This window comes from Trachymyrmex septentrionalis, unplaced genomic scaffold, assembly GCF_001594115.1.
Source record: "Trachymyrmex septentrionalis isolate Tsep2-gDNA-1 unplaced genomic scaffold, Tsep1.0 scaffold16, whole genome shotgun sequence".
NCBI lineage: Eukaryota > Metazoa > Arthropoda > Insecta > Hymenoptera > Formicidae > Trachymyrmex > Trachymyrmex septentrionalis.
This window is the reverse complement of record NW_017304758.1, coordinates 971,302-984,734: the sequence shown is the minus strand read 5'-3', so window position 1 is coordinate 984,734 and position 13,433 is coordinate 971,302. Positions and strand designations below refer to the sequence as shown.

The 13,433-nt window shown below is 33.2% G+C and overlaps 2 protein-coding genes across 4 annotated transcripts in view; both read left to right on the top strand.

Moving 5' to 3' along the window:
* Window positions 1-3,005: 3,005 nt before the first annotated feature.
* On the top strand, window positions 3,006-7,687 carry LOC108745938 (proteasomal ubiquitin receptor ADRM1-B). Of its 2 annotated transcripts, none has more exons than XM_018482362.1 (5): window positions 3,006-3,492; window positions 3,685-3,801; window positions 4,334-4,670; window positions 4,729-4,874; window positions 7,190-7,687. In XM_018482362.1, the coding sequence occupies exons 1-5, from the start codon at window positions 3,292-3,294 to the stop codon at window positions 7,583-7,585; spliced, it is 1,197 nt and encodes a 398-aa protein (XP_018337864.1). In that variant the 5' UTR covers window positions 3,006-3,291; the 3' UTR covers window positions 7,586-7,687. The 2 variants fall into 2 exon arrangements, with proteins under 2 accessions (XP_018337864.1, XP_018337865.1); XM_018482363.1 differs by having other exon boundaries at window positions 3,007-3,492; window positions 7,358-7,687.
* A 1,678-nt stretch (window positions 7,688-9,365) lies between these two features.
* The window catches only part of LOC108746118 (protein argonaute-2), a 23,352-nt gene continuing 19,284 nt past the window's right edge, over window positions 9,366-13,433 (top strand). Inside the window, exon 1 of one of the 2 annotated variants that reach the window (XM_018482678.1) lies at window positions 9,366-9,531. The gene's annotated coding sequence lies outside the window, so the exon portion shown is untranslated. Of the gene's footprint in view, window positions 10,389-13,433 lie in introns of both variants that reach the window. The other variant, XM_018482677.1, reaches the window with a different exon arrangement.

The following is a 13,433-nucleotide window of genomic DNA, read 5'->3' as shown; positions in this document are numbered from 1 at the left end:
TTCACCACCGAAATAGAATTCCATCGAATGGATTTTGTTAAAAGTCCATTAGTCCGATAACTGTAACGGCACTCCCGAAGCAAACGCGCGACGCGACGAACCGGCTACGGTTCGTTCACTTTCAATTAAACGGCGGACGAGGGTACGTTAGCTTCCCCATTGGATTTTTACATAAAGAGAACAATTTTATTCAATATCTAAAAATTTATCTATCAGATAGACCTGAAAATTTCTAGATACTTGAGAAAAATCGTTCTCTTCGTGTAAATATCCTCTGGGTACTGAGCCCTCCCACCACGTCAAGGTGTACCCGTGAGAGGGAAGTTGTCATCTGAAAAACGTAATATGCAACTAATAATTATATATTACTATGCAATTATCGGTTGACTTTTAAAAATGAATATCAAACACACGTCAATTCGTCATCATAGCGAAATAAATTCAGAGTTTATAAAACGGCTGTATCTCTTATTATCTCTTAAGATATAATTAGAGAGTCAATGAAATGAGCTAGAGATTTATAAAAAAAAGGAATATTTTTTTAAACTATCGACAAACAGTTTCAAAATTACATTCAATTTTTTATCATATCACAAAAAATGCAATTCATAAAATGTAAAATTAATTAAATTGTTAATTACGCAAATTATATTAATTGTTAAAGTAGGACTCGCATAAATTGCGTTATTTGCATAAATGCGTTATTTGCATGAAGGTGATAACGTAGCTTTTTGTGATATCGTTTGAAGAATAATCGAGAGTCATATTCAAACGAGACACAAAAATGTTACATTTCACAAAAATAATTGTCGTCCGTAATTATTACGAAATAGTAATAAATTTTATTTTTCCATCTCGATTTTTTTATGAATGTTAATTGTATGTGCTGCTAATCTGTGAGTATTCATAAAGTATAATGTTTCATATTACCTAGCATTTGTCGCGATTACGTTTGAAAAAGAAATGTGAAGAAGAGTGGCACGCGTCACTTGCCTGTACGAGCTTCGGTAATGGAATGACTGCGTATGATTACTTCGCATAAACGTGACGCACCGCCCGTCCTTCCGCACCAAAACAATCCCCAAGGTTACGCGCCGATCATCTATAACTGTCGAAATAACACATATCACAAAATCAGTAAAATAATTTAGTCGTTACATTTTTAAGATTCTTCGATGAATAGGATTTATTGCACACGATCTTAGCTTTATTTCTTGGATTCATTACGCACACAACTCATGTATATCTTAGATATATAAAATTGTGTTACAATAAGCGATTAGTTTGTAATAACTTATTGTTACACGAAATTCGCGCAATGTACGCAATATTTTTAACAAAAGATTGACGCATTTTAACTTTTCGTTACTTTTGAATCATAATTCGGTAATGTAATAAATCTAAATTTTTGCATCGTATGCTTTCGATCCGAAAATAGAGAGTGATATGCAAAGCCATCGTCGTGCTATCACTCATGACCATTAAAAAGTACCAGTCTAAACGTGATATAATTCGTAGTTTCTAAACTATCATATATTTCGAGCGTGTGATAGTATAACTATATAGGAATGGCAATCACTCGACATGTTCACGTCGCAAATTATGAGCATTGATCAATTCACGTTTCATGTCTCGTAGACATTTAATTTTCGTGGATGCAAGACACGGAACATTTCACACCACGTGTATTTCGCTCCAAAGTCGCCGAGCGAATGCCATAGTGATGACGTAGTCAACCACCGCCGACCGCGTCGTGCGATATGCTCCCCCACCCCTCGCTGCCGTTTAGATTCCCAGCTATTGTGTTTGAAAAATATTTACGGTTTATTCAATTATTCGTATTTTACACAATTTTGTCAAACGTACATTATATCGTATATTTCGCACTTTTCTTTGTGGTCTCTCTGGCACTAGTTTTATTCTCTATATTACTTGCGCAATTCTTTTAAATGTAATTAGTAATTATTCGCGTATGTGAGATATTTTTAATATGTCTCAATTTTCATTATACTCTAAAATGATTCATATTTAAATAAATGTTGATAATATTCTATACATCCTTTATATAAAAATACATGCAATTTTTTATTAATATTGCGAAATAATTTGCGCTGAATGCAGCTTTGATTGAAAGTATTAAATATCTTTTTAATCATTATTTAATTTTTCAACTAAAAAATTAATTTATGACACTACTATTGCTATAAATAATTCTGTATTTAAAAAATTCTTTAAATTAATGCCGACCATGGTTAGATAAACTATTACGACTATAAACTATTATTACGACTTATTTAAAATAAAAAATATAAAATTAGATTCGGGAAACTTATTTAAAACACTAAATAAAAAAATAAGTTAGAAGTGTATTTATTTAAAATAATAAATATTAAATAATTCTTTTATATTTTTTATTTAAAATGCATATTTTAAATAACTTTATTTAATCCTTAGTATACACCCCTTACTTTTGGGTACCTTATTACTATATACACGTTGGGTTATTCGTGTTCTGGATTAATTTTCATCATTTTCATCAAGTATATAAAAATTATTAAACGATTTTTACGTATATTTTATGACATCTTTAGAAAGTATTTATAAAATTGCATATTTATAACAAATTTTATATGCTCCGGAAATAAATCAGGTGCTTCTGATGGAAGTAAATCATACTGAAATCGCTGAAATAAATCTATCAAATTAGAGAGATTTCAACGATTTTAGCGATTTATATATATATATATCATCAGAGGTTGCGTTCCACTTAACGTTCGCAATGCTCGTTTGTCTTTGTTTTATATTTGATAAATGACAAGAATGAAATAATTCCAGAGTGATGTGAGCGTTAAGTGGAACGCAGCCAGAAGCACCGAAAAAAAAGGACGTGTTGTGTAGTTTGCATCTACTTCTTCAGAGGGCAGTAATATGCGGTTACAAGAAAATGGCTCTTATGTCCTCTCTCAGATTTCTCTCTGATATAGGTCTGTTTCGCACCGCCATCTTGAAATGCAATCAAATGCAATGTCATCGACAAGTCTCGTATTGAGTACGTTCATAAAGACGTTATTAGCGTAATGTATATCATGTATCATTCTATCTTCATCGTTTATTAGATTGAAGACAAGAATAGAATAACACAATAGAGCTAATAACATTTTCTTGAAGCTCTGAACGTATCCATCGTATCATAAGTGATAAGTAGTATAAAGTAGGAGCAACTAGGAGTGAGTCGACTGTTCGAGAGTCTCGTTTGTCTCGTACGGAAATTTTCGTTTTATATCGGCAAACATGTCAAGCGGTGCGCTTTTCGGTAATAACGCTTCTCGCGGTGCCTCGAAAAATCTTGTCGAATTCAAAGCTGGCAAAATGACCGTGAAAGGAAAGATGGTTTATCCGGATACGCGGAAGGGCCAGCTCTACGTCTATCAGTCTGACGATTCATTGATGCATTTCTGCTGGAAGGACCGAACGACTGGAGTAGTTGAAGACGTACGATGATTGTTCTTGTTCTTGATAAATAAAAAAATCTAAAAAAATCATGTAAATGAAAAAGCGATTTTCGTTCAATCCTGCGCGCCGAGAAACTACACCTCTTAATTATTTTATTGCACACTTGATTTGTCGTTTGTATTAATATACATCATATATGCTCCATAATCTAAAGTATTATATATTTTTCAGGACTTAATTATCTTCCCTGATGATTGCGAATTTAAACATGTTCCTCAGTGTAAGACTGGCAGAGTGTATCTTTTGAGGTTTAAGTCATCGAATAAAAAATTTTTCTTTTGGCTACAGGTATATAAATATGTAAAATAAATTTTGTAACGTACAATTAGGCTACTATTTCTTTTGTGTTTTTGTCGTACGACAAATTTTTCATTTTTGTTGATTGACTACAAGATAGAGAGATTCGAGGACCTCTCTGATCTGATACACATTTGTTATACAATAAAAACGCATAAATGAAATAGCACTCCTACAAAATTATTGCAGTTATTGAAATAAATTGATTTACATCTGCATTATATATTTATTTAATAAGCATTTGGTAGATATCTTATTATATTATAATCAGCTGTCTGTATATTAAACATAAAGTTATATAATAGATGCCATATGCTTTCATTAGAGACATTAGTAAAAGAAGACAGTTACTTTCCTTCCATTATACAATATGTGATGTAGAAAGTAGCAGACCACATATATCTCTGTTCTTCATATGTTGTCTTCAGTTATATATGAATGTACAGTTTGTCTATATTTATATACAAACTATATTATATATATTTATGAAACATGATTTTAAAAAATGCATATTTTTGTATAGGATCTTAAAACTGATAAAGATGAGGAGCACTGCAGAAAGATTAACGATGTACTAAATAATCCACCGACTCCGGGATCCCAGAGAAGCGGTGGTACCAATACTGAAGGCGATCTTCAGAATCTATTGAACAACATGTCGCAGCAACAGCTTATACAGTTGTTTGGCGGCGTTGGTCAAATCGGTGGTCTGGGCAGTTTATTAGGTACAATGAATAGACCACATGGTGTTCAGAGTACAAGGGCTTCCACTACAACTTCATCTACTCCAGCCACTACAAACGTAACTAGACCGCCTCATTCATTGACTCCTGGACCTAATACGGATTCTAAATCTTCGAGTGAGTTTAAATTGTTTGTTCAAATAAAGTCGCATTTCCTAACGATGTATTTATCTAGGTAATAATAAATCATCAACGAGAACAACAGCTCCGTCCACGCCAGCTACGACAGCAGCAGCTCCAAGCAATAGAATACAACTTAGCGATTTGCAGAATTTTCTATCGGAAATTCCAACGCCATCTCGAACGGAGCCAGCTGTGCAGGTAATATCATATTGCTTTTTCATATCTATTACTGAATTAATCTGACTGTTGGATTGAATTGAAACTTCACTTTTGAAAATTGAATTTTCTAAAAAATGACTGATGCAAATATAATGCAATGTACATATACTATTTTTTTAAATTGTAATAATTGAATTAGAAATTATTACGACTCTGCATGGAATAAATGATAACAGGTAATTGAAGATGTTAGTGTTGTTTTGTGAGTAGAAGATGCCTCTGTCATAAGTGTTTAATGTGCTTACGATTACAAGTATTCGTTTATATAGAGTATCCTAAAATTTTCCTAATAGTCTTTCTATTATAAATTTTTTGGTCTTTTCATGATCAATTCATATTTTCATTTAATACCAATATCATGCGTCTAAAATTTTTGCATAATAAATAATTACAGCTTTTAATAAATTAAACTTAAAGAAAAAAAAAGATAAAATTATCCTTATTTTATTAATATTAGATTTTATATCTATTTGAATATAAATTCTTCTAGCTTAATTACTAAAATCTAGAATACATAAAATTAGAAAAGCAAGCATTATAAAGCGTTTATTGAAAGTTAACAACTTTGCTATGAACATGTGCATGTCATTACTTTTATTTTTTAATACAAAGATTGCAGTATTAAATTTTATAAAAATCTGATCTTTTATTTAGCAAAATTATCAATCAATTACAAAATTTGATTAATTTCTTAAAGAAATATGTATTATACATTGCGTTTACGTTTGTATCTTATTAAAAAAAATTTTACGTTTAATATAATATTTCTAGGAATAATTTGATAAATTTTTGTATCAAAGATAAATCAATTTAATAAATAATAATAATATTAATTTTTATGAATTAGTTTACACACACGCACACAAAAATAACGTATTTTTTCAAATACGAAAAGATTAAATCTCTTCTCTCATTCTATGATAGTTACTATACATTTGTTTAGTACTTTTTAAAGACTACACATTTGTTTAGTACATTTTAAATCTTAAAAGAGATAAATTAATAAAAGATATATTAAAATAAGTATCGGTTATAACATTGATTGTGCATAAATATTACGAATTATTTATTTTATCAAATGAAGAGACAAAAAGATTCCGAATATTTATCATAAAATCACTGTCGTTAATATTTTAGATTAATATTTATGTAGAATTAATATACAAGAGGAAGAGTAAAATCAGAGGAGCGGAAGAACAACGGTATTTTCACATAGTTTACATATAAAAAATATATATAGTATTTTGAAAGCATAAAAAACGACGAAACCAAGCAATCACAATAGAAGAGAATCTATGTGGAAGTTCTTAATAACGTAAACAAAGTGTAATGTAGAAAATTCAAGGATTGTTTATCATGGAACAGATTTTGTCATATAATACTAATTGTATATTTTTTACAGCTACTATCATTATCAGGAATACATAAAGTGCCATTCTTGATAACAGAAGTTGCAGAATAGCTTTCAGACTTATTCAGTATTTTACAAGTGTTTAAAATGGTTCTCTCTCTGAGTGAGCGCGAATTTTTTAGCTTTATTATTTGTGAATAATTAGTAACTGCTGTATAATATATTACGATGCTAAAAAATTAACATTGAAAATATTATATGTACACCTAAACTAACAAAATCATTACAAAAAAAGTTTGTGATGGAATAACGGACTTCGTAGTTAATTAATCTAGATTGAATTGGAATTTTAATGTGTACTATAGCTATGTTTATGTGTTAGTTTATATGCTTGTAGATGATAATATCATTATAGAAGTCACGTGATCAATAAGTCCTAGCTAATATGTTTTACGATGCTGTGTTTGCCTTTCTCTACCTTTGAAACTCAGTAAGGTTTTAATAATCTATAAGTAAACTACTCACAATATTACACAGTCTAACACATTTTTTGTAGTAATATTTCTTTGAAAGACTGTTAAACATATTATATATTTCCTACAATACTGTGAAATTATGTTACTAACACGCGTTTACTGTTAAGTTACTGGTACGAAGTACTTTGATCAGTGTTAAAAAAAAGAAAACAAGTAGTAACAATGATTTTTTTAAATTCGGTCATGCCATAATCTGGTTGCCAAACTAATTAGTTAATCCGTAATATATTGTGATAGAGCAAAATTAGAGAAAAGACAGAGGCATGATTTTCTCACTGTTCAATACTATCCTTTGTCTGAATTTTTCCTGGCTGTCGGAGATTCTGGCTCTGCTGAGCAGTTGGGGAAGTTTCTCTGGGTATGTCTGTTGTTTTCGTCCAGCTACAGCGCAGCTTATTGTCCGGCAGAGGGGCGTAGCGACAGAGCTGACCAACTCTATCCCAACGGCGATCTCTACGACGGAGAGCTTGGAGAGTGCTATGAACGCGCACTTGCCACCTGGGGACAACCTGTCTACCACGCTATCGTCTCCCCAGTTCTCCCAGGCGCTATCAATGTTCTGGTCTGCTTTGCAGTCGGGCCAGGCGGGCCCTGTCATCCGTCAATTCGGCTTGGGACCGGACGCCGTCAGTGCCGCATCCAGTGGAAACATCGAAGAATTCGTCAGCGCTCTGGAGTCCGAAGCGAAGAACGGTCAGGGACAACAAGCACAACAGGGACAAGATGACAAGAATAAGAAGCAATCATCGGCCGCTAGTCCTGATAAGAAGGACGATGACGACGAAGGCATGGCTTTAGACTAAGGATGGAATTTGTATGCATCTCTCATTTCAGGCGTTGCCTTTTTTTATTTAGAAATCATATGTTACATTATTATTATGTTACAATGAATATGCAATAAAAAATCTTACTGGATATATATTTTTCTTCAAGATAATTTAAACATATTATGTATAATTTTAATAACAATTTTTGGATGTATATATAAACGTTTTTCTAAGTCTTCGAAATCCACGACGTTAATCTTGTATATTAATGAGAGATTAGCAAACACGTTGACTAAAATATAGAAACAAGAAATTTCATCACGTGTTATCAAAATTACACGTACGAAAATTGATATATTGGGTCTTTTGTATACATTTATTGGATTTATTAAACTGCGAACGCTTAAATAAAATAATGTAATAAAATCGTATATATGTAAAATTCGTGTATTGTATGAGTCCAAATATGTCTCGAACTTTTTTATTTAAAATCATTTAAATTGTTGAAATACTGAGTCGTCATCGCACGTTTCTATTTTTTTAATTTTTATCATATTTCTTATATAAAAGATAAGATTATGAAATTTGTTGATTTTATTATATCTTTTATACTGAAATATATTTGATCACTTTATTTTCCTAATTTACTTTTAGCGAATAGAAAAAAATTTTTTTTTTAAAGATTTTATTTTTAAAATTTTAAATTTTATTTATAACTTAAAAATAAATAATTCTGTAAAAAAAAATATTTTGTGAAAATATTTAATGAAATAGTCAAACGTAGAATTTAAATTGTAAGAAACGGAATGGCGAGAAAGAGCGGTCCAATCATGCGCTTTTGTTTACGACGCACAAGCGTTTTATTGGACCTATACGATAATCGATATATAGTGTCAGCTGAGTTTTATCAACTCCTGTTGCAAAAAAAATAAAATAAGTTGGTGCTATATCGTATCATCAAATTACTATTAGTAAAATATAAATTAGGACATAATTAGCGATTATTTGGATTGATTTTCTCAAGGCAAAAAAGGCTAGGTCGAAAAAGCAAAGGTTGCTCAGGGTGACGCCGTAAATGTGTCGTCAGGTGTTTATACGTTTGATCGCGGTGGTATTCGATTGGCTGCTTGATCATGACATCATGCAGGTGCGGCTATAGCGCGAGAAGCCAAACATTTCTATTTATGTAACACAATTTTTATAGAAAACAAAAATTATTAAAAAATAAATCGACGGAACAATCAATTCTAAAGCATTTCTAAAATTGTAACGCCATCTACAAAAGTCTTTAAATTGGATGAAATAATCTCGATTATTAGCCTACCTAATAAGAGTAAAATATATTTATTTCAATTTTGGTATTTGTTTCTTTTTATATTTGTTATTTTGTAAAATACATTTTTTTTATTTAACATTTTATTTAATATTTAAAGAGCAAATCAAAATCTATTTGAATCTAATCGAGTGTATGATTTTTTATTTTAGTTGACCAGAAGATATAAAGGCGTGATTTTTTTAGACTTCCACTTAATAAGGACAAGATTAATTAATGACGAAATTCGCTGAGTTAACCAAGATACGCGCGATATAATGGTAAGTGCCTAAGTGATAGAAAATGCCGGTCATCACGCCGTCGTGACGCGACGCGTCCATGCGATCGAAGCAGCGCAGCGGCGTCCCGGCCGGGCGTTTGTTTGTAAACACGGCCGTATGACGGGGCGCCCGCGTACGGCGCTCACGCCGGCCCTGCGCGCTGCTGACGCGCAGTCGCGCGAATCGAACGAAGTAGTGGGGGAACTCCCTCGCGAAACGCTGATCGCCGAATGCGCCACGGCGAAATTTCGCTGACAAAAGCCGCGGCGAATAACGCATCAGGCCGGACGCGTGAAGAAGCCCAGTTTCCTGTCTGCGCGTGAATCTGATCAGCCGCTGTGGTGAGCCGCGACGTGTCGTGGCCAGTGTCATCGTGAAATAAGCTGCGGGTATCGTAATTTCCCCCCAATGCCATTGTTGTGATAGCGGTACGGCGGCGGCGGCGGTGGCGGGCGCTAAGGCGATGGGGAAAGAAGAGAGCGGGCGGGCAGGTAGTGGCTTAAAGGGAACGAAGGGGAATGAGAGGGGTGACGTGGAGTAGTAAGACAGTGTACGTGAGCGCCGATACTCGCGCGCGCAGTCCACGTACGTGTGCACAATGGCAACCTTGACACTTGGTGATCGTTTTTGGCGGCTTCGCGCCGTGGAGATCGCGCGTCCGACGGCATCGCGTCGCGAGTGAAAGCGACGACGGCAGGCACGCCTCGAGCAACAAATAGCAGAAGGAGAAAGAAAAAGAGAGATTAAGAGAAAGAGAGGAGAGCGCAGAAGGCGAGTGGTGGCTGAAAGACGCGGGAGTGCTGCGTACGTGGACATCACGACTCGGCTCGAAATTCCTATGTTATCCTCGATGTAGGGTCCGCAAGTTTCCTTAGCGACGCGCCACGGTCTCCCTTTGTTTTGGTCCCCGCGTCCCAGATTGTCGTCCTCGGACTTCGGAGCGTGGCCGCGAAACCGTCACGCCGCGTCGCGCGTCGTGCTGCGTCGTGTCGCGTCACATCACGCCGTGCCGCGCGTTGCGTCGCGCGCGGCATTCCGACACGGAATCGCGAGACTCGCCGTCCACGAAAGTAAAAAAAATAGGGGTTCAATTTGAAGGTTAGAGGTTAGGCGAAAAAGTGACAAGTGTCAACGTACGTTGTGCAAATAGTATGAATCATCATCCTCGTACTTGATCAAGCTGGTGTCGTCATCGTCGTTGTGTTGTTGCAGCAATACATTCGTCCGTGTGTGAAGCGATAAAATTGTGATAACTTTGGAGTTAATCTATTAAATGAAACTTTAGACTCGCGCGTAATTTAACGAGTATACATATGTCGCTCGATCATGTCACAGCGTGTTTTGTTTCATGATGCCTAATTTTACGACAAATTACGATATAAATTGTATAATTAGAGAAAGAAATATAAATACATACACATGTGTATACGTAAATATATATTTTATGTATATATTTTGTTATATATGTATATGTATGTATTCAAAGATGAATGATGATAAATTGTATTAAATTTAAATTTTATTTTTTATTTTATATTTCTCTATATTAATTAATTAACGCTTAGAATACGGAGAGAGAGGGTCTATTTTTTTAATCTTAATTTTGCTTTAAATCAGATTTTTTATCATTATTTATTATATTTTATCGTATTTCTTACCTTAAAATATGACACTTTCAACACCACATTAAAGTGGCTTTTTCTATAATTACCTCCTTAATATTTATGAGCGTGCCAATTTTTGCTACATTTATGTGATAGTCATTAGAAGATTTAAAGTCAATTATGCGCAAAAAAAGAATCTGGCTTCGATGTTGAACAAAAAACAAAAATCATCGCGGTGCGGAGTTTTGTGAATTTTATTGGACGTTTTATGAGTTCACACATACGAGCGCGTTTTCCCAGTTTGTTGCTCATTATCGCTCGGCGAAACGTCAGCACGAAGAAACGTCATTTGCGCGACCGGTCGAACGACCCAATTTCTTGTCTCATCGCTCGTGGTTCGACGAGAAAAAAAGATACGGAACTGCTTACGCGGCATGTGAATCGTAGCTAACGCGCGTGGTATGCGATTCCGCGTGCGCGCGACGCACGCGGAAGCCGCGTCTCTTCTGACTGTGTGTGGCGGCGCGTACGCGTCACGCGCGACGCCAGAGATTGATCTCGAGGGAGGAGATGAAACGCGATTTTGAAACATCCATATTCTTTAGAGACGATAAGAGGATTGGAGGCGGATCTTTAAATGCCAACACGCTTGCATTTTTCAAAGTCTGAAGGAATGCTGTAATTGTTCCTTAAATATTTACTCTGTAAAATTTTTAGAATGAAATCTCACTCTGAAAAGAGAAATCTCATTTTTAATTAAAAATTGAGCCACTTTTTCAAGATTAGCTCAGTTTTCATTCTTCGGAATGAGATTCTGCTCCAAAAAATAAATTGTTCTATCATTGACACACTTAGAATATTTAAGAAATTCAATCAAATAGAGAATTTGGTCATTACGTTAGATTAGTGCATACTAAAAGCTGCTATGAAATTAACATGAAATTAATAAAGTTAAATGTAAAATATAAATAGTTGAAATATATACGGTAAGGATACTAATTGTGGATCGCTCTTATAAAAAAAAATTATATTTTTATCCAGAATGATGTCGAACAATTAGTAAAATATTTAATAATTATAATTGATTATAAAGATTACATTATGGATGATTTTATTTCATTATTGTTTTATATGTTTTAATTTTAATTAAATGAAGTAACGACAATTTTGCACAATCCATGTTCATCAAATCCAGTTCATCAAATATTTTATACTTTTTGGATTTAATTTCAACCGAGCATGATATTGATTTTTTTCATGATTTCTAATACTATATATTTACTATCTCCTATAAAAGCTAAAAATGGTATTACACTGAATGAATTTTTAAAGATACATACAATATGATACATAGTAATCTTAGTTTATCTGTCACGTTTTATTAACAATATCAATAAAATGTGCAGCACTGTTGCTAATAAATAAAACATAACTGACACTTTAAACAGATAAAACAAATGCTAAAGAATCTTGTGATATGCATTGTTTGATGGAAAATACTATAATTATTTAGATATAATATGTAATCTGGAATTAGCCTATTTCGCATTTAGTACTTTTACCCTATTTTAATGACTAAATACTCAATAATGATGTTGTCACGTTAATTAACAGAATGTACATGTAGATATTATTCCATTGCCAAAATTGACTACATAGAACTTCATTCAAATACGATATTTTATATAAAAAATAGTCTTTAATATGTATTAATCCACTATAGTGAATGACCAAATTCATCAAAAATAATCTTGTGAAGATCCTGCAACAATTAAATATAAATTAAAAAATTATTTTCACTATCTATCATCTATCTTCAGATTGCCAATTTGTCACTTTGTCACCAGCCGCGATTTTGAGAAGTAACAACGACGAAGATCTCATTTGTTTTTTTATCCACACAGAAAGATATAGAGTGTATGCAGATAATAATTACTGATTTCAAGTATTTTAAAAGTTTATATATCCGCAAATCTATAAGTTTATCAATTATCGAAATATATTTTGAATCCTAGAATAAGTTTAATAAGTTTAATAAGTTTAAATTTCAATGAAGATTATTAAGTTAAAACAAATTTGATTTGTTTGTTATAAAGTCGCTTCTTCGATCAATTTTATATTTTTTAAAAGAAAATAAATTCTTATTTCGAATACATAATGATGAATTTTTTAACATTTATAACAAGTATATCTTAAGATCATTATGAAGAAAATATTCTGTGTTAAAGGTAACCATTATTTAAAAGGAGAAAAAATAAGTTGCATAATCACATTTTTCAGCAATGTAGAATAATATTTTTCTGTGTGTGCAGATAGTGGATAAAGCTTTGCGAGCAACAGCCGCGAAAATATTGTTGCGTCGCGACGATTCGTCTCATTAAACTTCCGTATCCGTTTCAAGGGCAACATACGTTCAAACTAGCATATGGAATTGTCTATTTGCGAGGAACTATTCGATCCGCTATATTTAAACTTGATTATATAGACACATGAGAATTTTGTAGTTTAACATTTTTTCTTATTTCGACGTTTGACGTTGATTCTCACATTTGAACTACATGTGTTGCATGGCATAGTATTGCATTATGTATGTGCAGCACGTACACATTAAGTGTATATCGATTATACTATGTTTGGAGTAACATGATGCAATCTGTTACGAAACATCTTGTCTAATGTGTATACCG

Excerpts from the sequence above, each read along its gene's own strand:
- LOC108745938 (XM_018482362.1), top strand. The coding sequence starts at position 3,292 with ATGTCAAGCGGTGCGCTTTTCGGTAATAACGCTTCTCGCGGTGCCTCG. Across the intron at positions 3,802-4,333 it reads AATTTTTCTTTTGGCTACAG|GATCTTAAAACTGATAAAGA; the intron begins GTATATAAATAT and ends ATTTTTGTATAG. Across the intron at positions 4,875-7,189 it reads GAACGGAGCCAGCTGTGCAG|AGGGGCGTAGCGACAGAGCT; the intron begins GTAATATCATAT and ends ATTGTCCGGCAG.